The sequence below is a fragment of the Oncorhynchus clarkii genome, unplaced genomic scaffold, assembly GCF_045791955.1.
Source record: "Oncorhynchus clarkii lewisi isolate Uvic-CL-2024 unplaced genomic scaffold, UVic_Ocla_1.0 unplaced_contig_458_pilon_pilon, whole genome shotgun sequence".
Lineage (NCBI taxonomy): Eukaryota > Metazoa > Chordata > Actinopteri > Salmoniformes > Salmonidae > Oncorhynchus > Oncorhynchus clarkii.
This window is the reverse complement of record NW_027257958.1, coordinates 141,677-157,642: the sequence shown is the minus strand read 5'-3', so window position 1 is coordinate 157,642 and position 15,966 is coordinate 141,677. Positions and strand designations below refer to the sequence as shown.

Genomic DNA, 15,966 nt, shown 5'->3' with positions numbered 1-15,966 from the left:
TTAATAAAACTGGAGTGATGTCAGATTGTTAATAAAACTGGAGTGATGTCAGATTGTTAATAAAACTGGAGTGATGTCAGATTGTTAATAAAACTGGAGTGATGTCAGATTGTTAATAAAACTGGAGTGATGTCAGATTGTTAATAAAACTGGAGTGATGTCAGATTGTTAATAAAACTGGAGTGATGTCAGATTGTTAATAAAACTGGAGTGATGTCAGATTGTTAATAAAACTGGAGTGATGTCAGATTGTTAATAAAACTGTTCATTTACCGTTTTTTTTATATATAAAAGCCTCCATGCTGCAAGTACGTTGAAACAACAACCTGCAAAAATATGTACTTTCAAAATAAATGTCATGAATTTAGATTGGATGTCAGAATAGTCTTTCCTTGGTGTTGCTAGGTGGGATAGCCCCAATGTCAAAACACAGTTTTAACCTGTCCGAATCAATAACCAATTTCCAGAAACAACAAGAGGCAATAAATCACTGATATATCTATTAGGGTGGAAATCAGGCTGTACATGCTATTGATGCTAACACAACTAAAAAAAACACATGGAAATGGGAGATATCTTTTACCTCACTGGTTAGAGGACAACCTGCAGAAGACAGTCAGCTACATTTTGGAGGGATGCATTTAAATTTAGGGGTCGCTAAACAAAGGAACACAACACTTATTTGTCATCACTCATATAAATATCACGTTGAAATCAATTGTGCCGAGAGAAGGAGATGAGGTTGCACTTCCTGTTAAAACTAACAGCTCAAAAACCACAAGGAATCTGCGAATAATGTGTACATCATTGGTTAGAGGACAATTTGTAGAAAACAGCTAGCTACATTTTGAAGTGTTGCATTTTGATTCAAGTGGGTCCCCGACGAGGTGAGTCTAACACAACACGATGTTAATCACATAAATAGTACTCTTTCATTTCAGACCCTGAATTTTTCCCCTGATGAAGCTCATATCCATATCATGCTGAAATCAATAGAACAGGGGGCAAATGTTTAGGGTTCTACATTATGACATCATTAAAATACTCCTACTACAATGTTAAATCATTCTACATTGTGACCTCATTAAAATACTCCTACTACAATGTTAAAACATTCTACATTGTGACATCATTAAAATACTCCTACTACAATGTTAAAACATTGTACATTGTGACATCATTAGAACACTCCTACTACAATGTTAAAACATTCTACATTGTGACATTATTTCATTGATATCATGAAACAAGTCCTTCATGTATGTACTTTCTGATGTTTTATCAGAGATCTTTTACCAGAGTAACTCTTCCCACATTGATCACAGCTATGAGGTTTCTCTCCTGTGTGTGTTCTCCGGTGTGCAATCAGGATATTTGCCTGAGTGAAACTCTTCCCACATTGATCACAGCTAAAAGGTTTCTCTCCTGTGTGTGTTCTCTGGTGCATAGTCAGACAGCTAGATGTAACAAAACTCTTCGCACATTGATCACAGCTATAAGGTTTCTCTCCAGTGTGTGTTCTCAAATGTACCATCAGGTTGCTTGAGTGAGTAAACCTCTTCTCACATTGACTACAGCTATAAGGTTTCTCTCCTGTGTGTGTTCTCTCGTGAATAGTCAGCTGGCTAGATGAAGTAAAACTCTTCCCACATTGACTACAGCTATAAGGTCGATCTCCTGTGTGTGTTCTCTGATGTGTTTTCAGGCTGCTTGGAACATTAAAACTCTTTCCACATCGATCACAGCTATAAGGTTTCTCACCAGTGTGTATTCTCTGGTGTATAGTCAGACTGCTAGATGTAACAAATCTCTTCCCACATTGATCACAGCTATAAGGTTTCTCTCCTGTGTGTGTTTTCTGGTGTGCTTTCAGGCTGCTTGTAACACTAAAACTCTTCCCACATTGATCACAGCTATTAGGTTTCTCTCCCGTGTGGATTCTCAGATGTCTTTTAAGGTCAGCTGAAGAGGGGAATCTCTTCCCACAGTCAGAGCAGCGGTGAGGTTTCTTCCCTGTGGGTTTCCGCTGGTGTTTGAGGTGTTCTGATGTGGAGAGACTCTTCTCTGTCTCTTCAGCATCACGAGGTTGTTGAGGCTCCCCAGAGGATCCACAATAGTCACGTCTCTCTCCTGTGTGAACAACAAAGTCAGACAGATGGTTAAAGGCCAACAACAGCAGTAATCCACTGTTTATTTTAACTAAAAAGTGATGAACATGATGTTGTGCACAAACTTGTTTAACAATTGTCTTAAGACAGAAGGAGCGGCAGGGTAGCCTAGTGGTTAGAGCGTTGGACTAGTAACCGAAAGGTTGCAAGTTCATATCCCCGAGCTGACAAGGTACAAATCTGTCGTTCTGTTCAGTTAACCCACTGTTCTTAGGCCGTCATTGAAAATAATAATTTGTTCTTAACTGACTTGCCGAGTTAAATAAAGGTTAAATAAAGGTTAAATAAAAAATAAATTTTCGGGTTTCTTTTTTTCTTCGGCAAGTTAAGGTGAGGCATCTGTTTCTCAAACTAGGCATTTCTAATGTACCTGCCCACCCCAGTAAAACTAATCCTGTCTGAATAGGGCTGTTTCCTGTTTCTCAAACTAGACATTTCTAATGTACCTGCCCACCCCAGTAAAACTAATCCTGTCTGAATAGGGATGTTTCCTGTTTCTCAAACTAGACATTTCTAATGTACCTGCCCACCCCAGTAAAACTAATCCTGTCTGAATAGGGCTGTTTCCTGTTTCTCAAACTAGACATTTCTAATGTACCTGACCACCCCAGTAAAACTAATCCTGTCTGAATAGGGATGTTTCCTGTTTCTCAAACTAGACATTTCTAAGGTACCTGCCCACCCCAGTAAAACTAATCCTGTCTGAATAGGGATGTTTCCTGTTTCTCAAACTAGGCATTTCTAATGTACCTGCCCACCCCAGTAAAACTAATCCCATCTGAATAGGGCTGTTTCCTGTTTCTCAAACTAGACATTTCTAATGTACCTGCCCACCCCAGTAAAACTAATCCCGTCTGAATAGGGCTGTTTCCTGTTTCTCAAACTAGGCATTTCTAATGTACCCGCCCACCCCAGCAAAACTAATCCTGTCTGAATAGGGCTGTTTCCTGTTTCTCAAACTAGACATTTCTAATGTACCTGCCCACCCCAGTACAACTAATCCTGTCTGAATAGGGCTGTTTCCTGTTTCTCAAACTAGGCATTTCTAATGTACCTGACCACCCCAGTAAAACTAATCCTGTCTGAATAGGGCTGTTTCCTGTTTCTCAAACTAGGCATTTCTAATGTACCTGACCACCCCAGTAAAACTAATCCTGTCTGAATAGGGCTGTTTCCTGTTTCTCAAACTAGACATTTCTAATGTACCTGCCCACCCCAGTAAAACTAATCCTGTCTGAATAGGGCTGTTTCCTGTTTCTCAAACTAGGCAATTCTAATGTACCCGCCCACCCCAGTAAAACTAATCCTGTCTGAATAGGGCTGTTTCCTGTTTCTCAAACTAGGCATTTCTAATGTACCTGCCCACCCCAGTAAAACGAATCCTGTCTGAATAGGGCTGTTTCCTGTTTCTCAAACTAGGCATTTCTAATGTACCTGACCACCCCAGTAAATCGAATCCTGTCTGAATAGGGCTGTTTCCTGTTTCTCAAACTAGACATTTATAATGTACCCGCCCACCCCAGTAAAACTAATCCTGTCTGAATAGGGCTGTTTCCTGTTTCTCAAACTAGGCATTTCTAATGTACCTGACCACCCCAGTAAAACTAATCCTGTCTGAATAGGGCTGTTTCCTGTTTCTCAAACTAGGCATTTCTAATGTACCTGCCCACCCCAGTAAAACTAATCCTGTCTGAATAGGGCTGTTTCCTGTTTCTCAAACTAGGCATTTCTAATGTACCTGACCACCCCAGTAAAACTAATCCTGTCTGAATAGGGCTGTTTCCTGTTTCTCAAACTAGACATTTCTAATGTACCTGCCCACCCCAGTAAAACTAATCCTGTCTGAATAGGGCTGTTTCCTGTTTCTCAAACTAGGCAATTCTAATGTACCCGCCCACCCCAGTAAAACTAATCCTGTCTGAATAGGGCTGTTTCCTGTTTCTCAAACTAGGCATTTCTAATGTACCTGCCCACCCCAGTAAAACGAATCCTGTCTGAATAGGGCTGTTTCAGGTTTCTCAAACTAGGCATTTCTAATGTACCTGACCACCCCAGTAAAACGAATCCTGTCTGAATAGGGCTGTTTCCTGTTTCTCAAACTAGGCATTTATAATGTACCCGCCCACCCCAGTAAAACTAATCCTGTCTGAATAGGGCTGTTTCCTGTTTCTCAAACTAGACATTTCTAATGTACCTGCCCACCCCAGTAAAACTAATCCTGTCTGAATAGGGATGTTTCCTGTTTCTCAAACTAGACATTTCTAATGTACCTGCCCACCCCAGTAAAACTAATCCTGTCTGAATAGGGCTGTTTCCTGTTTCTCAAACTAGACATTTCTAATGTACCTGACCACCCCAGTAAAACTAATCCTGTCTGAATAGGGCTGTTTCCTGTTTCTCAAACTAGGCATTTCTAATGTACCTGACCACCCCAGTAAAACTAATCCTGTCTGAATAGGGCTGTTTCCTGTTTCTCAAACTAGACATTTCTAATGTACCTGCCCACCCCAGTAAAACTAATCCTGTCTGAATAGGGCTGTTTCCTGTTTCTCAAACTAGGCAATTCTAATGTACCCGCCCACCCCAGTAAAACTAATCCTGTCTGAATAGGGCTGTTTCCTGTTTCTCAAACTAGGCATTTCTAATGTACCTGCCCACCCCAGTAAAACGAATCCTGTCTGAATAGGGCTGTTTCCTGTTTCTCAAACTAGGCATTTCTAATGTACCTGACCACCCCAGTAAAATGAATCCTGTCTGAATAGGGCTGTTTCCTGTTTCTCAAACTAGGCATTTATAATGTACCCGCCCACCCCAGTAAAACTAATCCTGTCTGAATAGGGCTGTTTCCTGTTTCTCAAACTAGGCATTTCTAATGTACCTGCCCACCCCAGTAAAACTAATCCTGTCTGAATAGGGCTGTTTCCTGTTTCTCAAACTAGACATTTCTAATGTACCTGCCCACCCCAGTAAAACTAATCCTGTCTGAATAGGGATGTTTCCTGTTTCTCAAACTAGACATTTCTAATGTACCTGCCCACCCCAGTAAAACTAATCCTGTCTGAATAGGGCTGTTTCCTGTTTCTCAAACTAGACATTTCTAATGTACCTGACCACCCCAGTAAAACTAATCCTGTCTGAATAGGGCTGTTTCCTGTTTCTCAAACTAGACATTTCTAATGTACCTGCCCACCCCAGTAAAACTAATCCTGTCTGAATAGGGATGTTTCCTGTTTCTCAAACTAGACATTTCTAATGTACCTGCCCACCCCAGTAAAACTAATCCTGTCTGAATAGGGCTGTTTCCTGTTTCTCAAACTAGACATTTCTAATGTACCTGACCACCCCAGTAAAACTAATCCTGTCTGAATAGGGCTGTTTCCTGTTTCTCAAACTAGGCATTTCTAATGTACCCGCCCACCCCAGTAAAACTAATCCTGTCTGAATAGGGCTGTTTCCTGTTTCTCAAACTAGGCATTTCTAATGTACCTGCCCACCCCAGTAAAACTAATCCTGTCTGAATAGGGCTGTTTCCTGTTTCTCAAACTAGGCATTTCTAATGTACCTGCCCACCCCAGAAAAAAACTAATCCCATCTGAATAGGGCTGTTTCCTGTTTCTCAAACTAGACATTTCTAATGTACCTGCCCACCCCAGTAAAACTAATCCTGTCTGAATAGGGCTGTTTCCTGTTTCTCAAACTAGACATTTCTAATGTACCTGACCACCCCAGTAAAACTAATCCTGTCTGAATAGGGCTGTTTCCTGTTTCTCAAACTAGGCATTTCTAATGTACCCGCCCACCCCAGTAAAACTAATCCTGTCTGAATAGGGCTGTTTCCTGTTTCTCAAACTAGGCATTTCTAATGTACCTGACCACCCCAGTAAAACTAATCCTGTCTGAATAGGGCTGTTTCCTGTTTCTCAAACTAGACATTTCTAATGTACCTGCCCACCCCAGTACAACTAATCCTGTCTGAATAGGGCTGTTTCCTGTTTCTCAAACTAGGCATTTCTAATGTACCTGACCACCCCAGTAAAACTAATCCTGTCTGAATAGGGCTGTTTCCTGTTTCTCAAACTAGGCATTTCTAATGTACCTGCCCACCCCAGTAAAACTAATCCTGTCTGAATAGGGCTGTTTCCTGTTTCTCAAACTAGGCATTTCTAATGTACCTGACCACCCCAGTAAAACTAATCCTGTCTGAATAGGGCTGTTTCCTGTTTCTCAAACTAGACATTTCTAATGTACCTGACCACCCCAGTAAAACTAATCCTGTCTGAATAGGGCTGTTTCCTGTTTCTCAAACTAGGCATTTCTAATGTACCTGACCACCCCAGTAAAACTAATCCTGTCTGAATAGGGCTGTTTCCTGTTTCTCAAACTAGGCATTTCTAATGTACCTGCCCACCCCAGTAAAACTAATCCTGTCTGAATAGGGCTGTTTCCTGTTTCTCAAACTAGGCATTTCTAATGTACCTGCCCACCCCAGTAAAACTAATCCCATCTGAATAGGGCTGTTTCCTGTTTCTCAAACTAGACATTTCTAATGTACCTGCCCACCCCAGTAAAACTAATCCTGTCTGAATAGGGCTGTTTCCTGTTTCTCAAACTAGGCAATTCTAATGTACCCGCCCACCCCAGTAAAACTAATCCTGTCTGAATAGGGCTGTTTCCTGTTTCTCAAACTAGGCATTTCTAATGTACCTGCCCACCCCAGTAAAACTAATCCTGTCTGAATAGGGCTGTTTCCTGTTTCTCAAACTAGGCATTTCTAATGTACCTGACCACCCCAGTAAAACTAATCCTGTCTGAATAGGGCTGTTTCCTGTTTCTCAAACTAGGCATTTCTAATGTACCCGCCCACCCCAGTAAAACTAATCCTGTCTGAATAGGGCTGTTTCCTGTTTCTCAAACTAGGCATTTCTAATGTACCTGACCACCCCAGTAAAACTAATCCCATCTGAATAGGGCTGTTTCCTGTTTCTCAAACTAGACATTTCTAATGTACCTGCCCACCCCAGTAAAACTAATCATATCCTAATAGGGCTTAAGGCTGTTTCCTCATCTCTGCTGCTGCTGCTGCCTCCGCCGCATCCTGACCCAGTCTGTAATACCTACATGTTTCAAGCAAACCACCATAATCCCTGTTGGCACAAGAACCAAGCCTACTGGTTTAAATGGTTTAAATAGCACTCACATCTGTAGCCATGAAATGCTTTGAAAGGCTACTTCATGGCTCACATCAGCACCATCATCCCAGAAACCCTAGACCCACTCCAATTCACATACCGCCCCAACAGATCCACAGATGATTGCAATCTCTTTTGCGCTCCACACTGCCCTTTCCCACCTGGACAAAAGGAACACCTATGTGAGAATGTTATTCATTGACTACAGCTCAGCGTTCAACACCATAGTCCTTCAAAGCTCATCACTAAGCTAAGGACCCGGGGGCGAGGGGCTCTCTGGGATCCATCCGTCTTGGATGGTTTGTGACCTGGCGGTTGAGAGCTTGGGCCGGTGGCCAACAGGAGCTTGGTGAGAGATCTGTCGACGTTCCCTTGGGCGGGGCGCTTGACCCTGGTTGCTCCTGTGTGTCGCTCTGGACGGGAGTCTGCAAGATGACTAAGTGTAATGTAAATGTTGAGCAGCTTGTTTTAATAATCAATTTCTTTAAAAAAAATAATCTGCCATACTGATCCTCTACTTCCAAGTTCACCCACAACTGTATGGCAGCGCAACACTCCAACACCATCATTAAGCTGGCTGACAACCAGACGGTGGTAGGCCTGATCACAGATGATGATGAGACAGGCTATAGGGAGGAGTTTAGAGACCTGACAGTGTGGTGCCAGGATAACAACCTCTTCCTCAACGTGGGCAAGACAAAGGAGATGATCGTGGACTACAGGAAACGGAGGGCCGAACACGCCCCCATTCACATTGACAAAACACACCAAGACAGTCGTGAAGAGGGCACAACAAAGCCTATCCCCCCCTCAGGAGACTGAAAAAAATTGGCATGGGTCCTCAGATCCGGCAGCTGCACCATCGAGGGCATCCTGAACGGTTGCATCACTACCTGGTATGGCAACTGCTCGGACTCCAACCGCAAGGCACTGCGTACGGCCCAGTACATCACTGGGGCCAAGATTCCTGCCATCCAGGACCTCTATACCAGGCGGTGTCAGAGGAAGGCTCCAAAAATTGTCAAAAGACTCCAGCCACCCAAGTGAGACAGTACTCTCTGCTACCGCACAGCAAGCAGTACCAGATTGCCAAGCCTGGGACCAAAAGGTTCCTGAACAGCTTCTACCCCCAAACCATAAGACCGCTGAACAGCTAATCAAAATGGCCACCCAGACTATTTACATTGACCCCCACCTTTTTTTCCCCCTTAACTCACTACACTCCACCCGCACACTCACCACACTCTACCTGCACACTGACCAGACTCTACCTGCACACTGACCAGACTCTACCTGCACACTGACCAGACTCTACCTGCACACTGACCAGACTCTACCTGCACACTGACCAGACTCTACCTGCACACTCACCACTCTCTACCTGCACACTGACCAGACTCTACCTGCACACTCACCACTCTCTACCTGCACACTGACCAGACTCTACCTGCACACTCACCACTCTCTACCTGCACACTGACCAGACTCTACCTGCACACTCACCACTCTCTACCTGCACACTCACTACACTCTACCTGCACACTGACCAGACTCTACCTGCACACTCACCACACTCTACCTGCACACTGACCAGACTCTACCTGCACACTGACCAGACTCTACCTGCACACTCACCACACTCTACCTGCACACTCACCACACTCTACCTGCACACTGACCAGACTCTACCTGCACACTGACCAGACTCTACCTGCACACTCACTACACTCTACCTGCACACTGACCAGACTCTACCTGCACACTCACCACTCTCTACCTGCACACTGACCAGACTCTACCTGCACACTCACCACACTCTACCTGCACACTCACCACTCTCTACCTGCACACTGACCAGACTCTACCTGCACACTCACTACACTCTACCTGCACACTCACCACTCTCTACCTGCACACTGACCAGACTCTACCTGCACACTCACTACACTCTACCTGCACACTCACTACACTCTACCTGCACACTCACTACACTCTACCTGCACACTCACTACACTCTACCTGCACACTCACCAGACTCTACCTGCACACTCACCAGACTCTACCTGCACACTGACCAGACTCTACCTGCACACTCACTACACTCTACCTGCACACTCACTACACTCTACCTGCACACTGACCAGACTCTACCTGCACACTGACCAGACTCTACCTGCACACTGACCAGACTCTACCTGCACACTGACCAGACTCTACCTGCACACTCACTACACTCTACCTGCACACTGACCAGACTCTACCTGCACACTGACCAGACTCTACCTGCACACTCACCACACTCTACCTGCACACTGACCAGACTCTACCTGCACACTGACCAGACTCTACCTGCACACTCACCACACTCTACCTGCACACTGACCAGACTCTACCTGCACACTGACCAGACTCTACCTGCACACTCACTACACTCTACCTGCACACTGACCAGACTCTACCTGCACACTCACCACTCTCTACCTGCACACTGACCAGACTCTACCTGCACACTCACTACACTCTACCTGCACACTGACCAGACTCTACCTGCACACTGACCAGACTCTACCTGCACACTCACCACACTCTACCTGCACACTGACCAGACTCTACCTGCACACTCACCACACTCTACCTGCACACTCACCACACTCTACCTGCACACTGACCAGACTCTACCTGCACACTGACTACACTCTACCTGCACACTCACCACTCTCTACCTGCACACTGACCAGACTCTACCTGCACACTCACCACACTCTACCTGCACACTCACCACACTCTACCTGCACACTCACCACACTCTACCTGCACACTCACCACACTCTACCTGCACACTCTACCTGCACACTCACTACACTCTACCTGCACACTCACCACACTCTACCTGCACACTCACCACACTCTACCTGCACACTCACTACACTCTACCTGCACACTCACTACACTCTGACCAGACTCTACCCATACACTCACCAAACTACCCGCACACTGACACTCCAACACTACTAGTGTTGCACAGGAATGTAACGGTAGCAAAACATTATGATACACTACATGACCAACAGGACACTTACATGACCAACGGGACACTACATGACCAACGGGACACTCACTACATGACCAACAGTATGTGGACACTACATGACCAACAGTATGTGGACCAACAGTATGTGGACACAGTATGTGGGAAAAAAATTGGCAGAATATTATACAATTTGACAGCTGTAACAACTTGACCCCCACAGGAAATCTACACTGGCAATTATAGAATATACTATATATCATAGGAACCTGGTTAAACTATCATTATGACATCATGGATGAATTCTAGAATATACTATATATCCTAGAAACCTGGTTAAACTATCATTATGACATCATGGATGAATTCTAGAATATACTATATATCCTAGAAACCTGGTTAAACTATCATTATGACATCATGGACGAATTCTAGATTAAACTACATAGCCTAGAAACCTGGTTAAACTAACATTATGACCTCATAAATGAATTCTAGAATATACTATATATCCTAGAAACCTGGTTAAACTATCATTATGACATCATGGATGAATTCTAGAATATACTATATAGCCTAGAAACCTGGTTAAACTATCATTATGACATCATGGATGAATTCTAGAATATACTATATATCCTAGAAACCTGGTTAAACTATCATTATGACATCATGGACGAATTCTAGATTAAACTACATAGCCTAGAAACCTGGTTAAACTAACATTATGACCTCATAAATGAATTCTAGAATATACTATATATCCTAGAAACCTGGTTAAACTATCATTATGACATCATGGATGAATTCTAGAATATACTATTTAGCCTAGAAACCTGGTTAAACTATCATTATGACATCATGGATGAATTCTAGAATATACTATATATCCTAGAAACCTGGTTAAACTATCATTATGACATCATGGATGAATTCTAGAATATACTATATATCCTAGAAACCTGGTTAAACTATCATTATGACATCATGGACGAATTCTAGATTAAACTACATAGCCTAGAAACCTGGTTAAACTAACATTATGACCTCATAAATGAATTCTAGAATATACTATATATCCTAGAAACCTGGTTAAACTATCATTATGACATCATGGATGAATTCTAGATTAAACTACATAGCCTAGAAACCTGGTTAAACTAACATTATGACCTCATAAATGAATTCTAGAATATACTATATATCCTAGAAACCTGGTTAAACTAACATTATGACCTCATAAATGAATTCTAGAATATACTATATATCCTAGAAACCTGGTTAAACTAACATTATGACCTCATAAATGAATTCTAGAATATACTATATATCCTAGAAACCTGGTTAAACTAACATTATGACCTCATAAATGAATTCTAGAATATACTATATATCCTAGAAACCTGGTTAAACTAACATTATGACCTCATAAATGAATTCTAGAATATACTATATATCCTAGACAATTTGACCCCCACAGGAAATCCCCACTGGCAGTTATAGAAATACACATTTACTATATAATTCTTGAAGAATATACCTTATAAATGCCTCAAAAATGTCAACAGTATTACCCTGTCAGAAACCAAAACATGAGCTCATATAACACCACTGTTTGTAAACAAACACTGTATAGCCTCAACATCCGTTCCAAACTTTCATTTTGACCTTCTGGATGTCATGTCTTAGTATATAGTAAATATATATAGTGAAGCGACTGTCAAGTCAACACCTTATAACTGTTACGCCAAGATGTCTGAACTTCTTGACGAGGTCGCTAGTTGTTGGGTTAAGGTTTCTACAATATCGTTCTCTATGAATTTGAGAGTGGTTACATTTCTCCAGACCCCATCCCTCAGCTGTTTGCCAAGTCTCTGTGCAGCCATTTTGTTGCTGTTTAAATACTAGGTTGCCCCTTTAAAAAAGTCACATCAACCAACCTGCAGTTCAAACAATAACAAAGCTGTAATTCCACCACTGTTTAGGTAATAAGATGATGGATGGGGCTGGAGAAATGTAACTACTCTCAAATTCATAGACAGACCTATGGATGCAAGGACTGACCATCCATGATATCAACATTATAGTTGTAACCATGTTGAGGCGATACAGTGCTGGTTTACATTGTTTCTAAACATTGGAGTAAAAAAGCTTATTGTGGGTTCTGATGGGGTATAACAGTTTACTAAGCTCATGAGGCATGTGTTATATTCTTCAAGAATCAATGGCTATAAATAAATAATTTAAAAGTCAAAATATGGATGAAGCAACTACAGATTTCCCCTTTAACACCACACATCAGTTCAACAATTGCAGAGTTTGTGCCTCTGTTTTTAAGACAGTACTTACTAGTGTTAGTCAGGGAACGGTTTCTCAAAACCATCTTACGGCTAAGTTCATTGTTAGAACCATTGGACGCTTTAAGTTGCCTTTGGGAAACCGGGCCCAGATATCCAGTTTCCTCCTCTTCTTCCTCCTCCTTTTTCGATGTAACAGTCATCTCTCCCTCCTCCTCTTTCACATCAAAAACTGCATCCTCCTCTTTCTCTTCCTCTTCTTTTACTGTAACATCCTCCTCCTCTTTCACTCTGAACGCGTCTTCATCTACTGTCAATGTAACGTCTTTCTCTTCTTTCACTGTAACAGCTTCACCCTCTACTTGTTTTTGTATTGTGACATCCTCATCTTCCTTCTCCTCTTTCACAACAATGTTCAGCCACAGACCCTCTTTCTCCGTCCAGCAGATCTCTTCTTTAGAAGGAGAGTAGCTTAGTGAACTCATCGTCGGAGATGCTAGCTAGGTAGGCTAATGCTAACTTAACCAGCCCGCTAGCTGACCAAGCTTGAACAAAAACAACACCGTAAATATGAAATTAAATTGGATAAAATTTAATTGGATAACTAACTAGACGATATGAGTGGGTTTAAAACACGGTGGCTAATATACACTAAAGCGTCTAAAGTAATGTATTGGTGCGTCTATTTGGTCTAACAAGCTACCGAGGTGTCTGACTAACTGTTGCTGCTGTTGAAAGAAGCGTTCCGTCCACTAGATTATACGTCACACCAGCAGCATAACCATAAATTCCCAGACCGCCATCTGCTGACTGGAGTGGGTAACGCAGTTGAGAGAAAATTTATATTTTATTTTCAGACAAAATGGACAGGAAGAAATTAGAAGAAATTAGTCAAGGAAGTGAAGTCTCCGGAGGCATGCAGAGGCCAAATTGAGCTCCATTCCGCATTGCTGTGTGCTTCTTAAAGATTTTGTATCAATGCGGGGAGGGGGCTATGTATAGCTCTGCATTGACATGATTGGTTTAAGGTAGGTAAGGGCGGGGACACAACCTCAAACTCAATTCCTTGAAACTTTCTTGACAACAGCTCCGCGCTGCTCTGCGAAGCACGAGAAGTATGGCACTTTTGTTGGATAATATATATATATATATATATATATATATATATTGTTGGATATATATAAAGCTCCGCAGAACTGATCGTTTTCAGCTAGACGTGACAGCTGCAGTCAAAATGTGCTATATTGTAAAATATCATGAAAACAAAAATGTAAAGTTAGACATTAGGGTTAGCAGTATGGTTAAGGTTAGGCATTAGGGTTAGCAGTATGGTTAAAGTTAGGCATTAGGGTTAGCAGTATGGTTAAGGTTAGGCATTAGGGTTAGCAGTATGGTTAAGGTTAGGCATTAGGGTTAGCAGTATGGTTAAGGTTAGCCATTAGGGTTAGCAGTATGGTTAAGGTTAGACATTAGGGTTAGCAGTATGGTTAAGGTTAGGCATTAGGGTTAGCAGTATGGTTAAAGTTAGGCATTAGGGTTAGCAGTATGGTTAAGGTTAGGCATTAGGGTTAGCAGTATGGTTAAGGTTAGGCATTAGGGTTAGCAGTATGGTTAAGGTTAGGCATTAGGATTAGCAGTATGGTTAAGGTAAGGGTTAGCAGTAATGGTTAAGGTAAGGGTTATTTAAGGTTGGGGTTAGGCATTAAGGTTAGCAGTATGGTTAAGGTAAGGGTTAGCAGTATGGTTAAGGTAAGGGTTAGGCATTAGGGTTAGCAGTATGGTTAAGGTAAGGGTTAGCAGTATGGTTAAGGTAAGGGTTATTTAAGGTTGGGGTTAGGCATTAGGGTTAGCAGTATGGTTAAGGTAAGGGTTAGCAGTATGGTTAAGGTAAGGGTTATTTAAGGTAAGGGTTAGGCATTAGGATTAGCAGTATGGTTAAGGTAAGGGTTAGCAGTAATGGTTAAGGTAAGGGTTATTTAAGGTTGGGGTTAGGCATTAAGGTTAGCTGTAATGTTAAAGTTAAATCAGATTTTATGACTGTGGTACTAGCCTGTGCCTGTTGTGTATTTCAACATTTTTTCATTTTCAACAAAAATGTACTGGATTGGTTGAAAACTGATACTAAAGTTATATACTATTTTGACACGGTGGAAGATGTACTGAATTGATATGGTTTATCGTACTAAAATGGACCAAGATGTGTTGATTTTGCACATATTTGTTGATTGGTCGGCCATTGGGTTAATTTGTTTTGCAATATGTTCAAATCAAATCAAGCTTTATTTATACAGCACATTTCAGACATGGATACAACACAATGCGCTTCACACGTATTAGGAAACTATGAAAATAAAAACTGAAATATTTACAACACAACGAACATAAGAGCATAGAAAAACTAAAGAATAACAATAAAACTGAGACTAATGATCACTCTAAGGAAAAGGCATTGATTAAAATAGTAAGAATAGGATGTAATACCCAACCAGAAATATAAGCTTGTTTTACTACATTGTTAGTAAACAATATAATTGTACCAATAAAAATTCAGTTAGTCGCATAAATTGTGATTACCAAATGTTACATTGAAATATTATGAAATATCAAAACCGAATATACACTCCTTTGTTAATTAATATGTATTGGCAATAATTCACTTACTAGTTTTGGTGAGGCATGGAATAATAAAACATATCTTTGTCAGGCTGAATGTTTGAAATATGAGGTGATTTGAGTCATGCTTCTTCAGTAGTGGAATAAAGACAATTAGCATTTGAATGTTGTAAAGAAATACTGTGTGTTAATGCTGGAGTGATGTCAGATTGTTAATAACATTATTATATTATTATTGTTAATGCTGGAGTGATGTATGATTGTTTAAAAAAATCGTTCATAAGTTGGTCCAAGTTTTAAAAATTATACCGCATCCATATGTATAGGCTGCAAGTACGTTGAAATTGAGTTGTTTTGTTGTCATTGAAACAACCACCTGAAAAAAGTTTTTTCGACTTTCAACCTAAACCCGAACGTAGATTGGACGTCGGGCATAGTCTTATTTTTAACGTCTTTTCAACAACATTTTGATAGGCGGGATAGCCCCAATGTCAAAACGATTTTAACGTGTAAAAATCAATCACCAATATGCAGAAACAGTTTGTGATACATTGAAAACCGAAACATAATATTTACTATCGAAACAAACATGTTCCACATGTTAATCACATCTCTTGTATTTATGTTCCACATGTTAATCACATCTCTTGTATCTTTTTTAAACGAGCACC

The 15,966-nt window shown here is 41.4% G+C and overlaps 1 protein-coding gene across 1 annotated transcript; it reads right to left on the bottom strand.

The window, feature by feature from the left end:
* Positions 1–1,225: 1,225 nt before the first annotated feature.
* On the bottom strand, positions 1,226–13,167 carry LOC139394270 (zinc finger protein 180-like). The gene is made up of 2 exons (XM_071142299.1): positions 12,735–13,167; positions 1,226–2,130 (listed from the first exon to the last, which is right to left on the bottom strand). The coding sequence occupies exons 1-2, from the start codon at positions 13,165–13,167 to the stop codon at positions 1,256–1,258; spliced, it is 1,308 nt and encodes a 435-aa protein (XP_070998400.1). The 3' UTR covers positions 1,226–1,255.
* Positions 13,168–15,966: the final 2,799 nt, after the last annotated feature.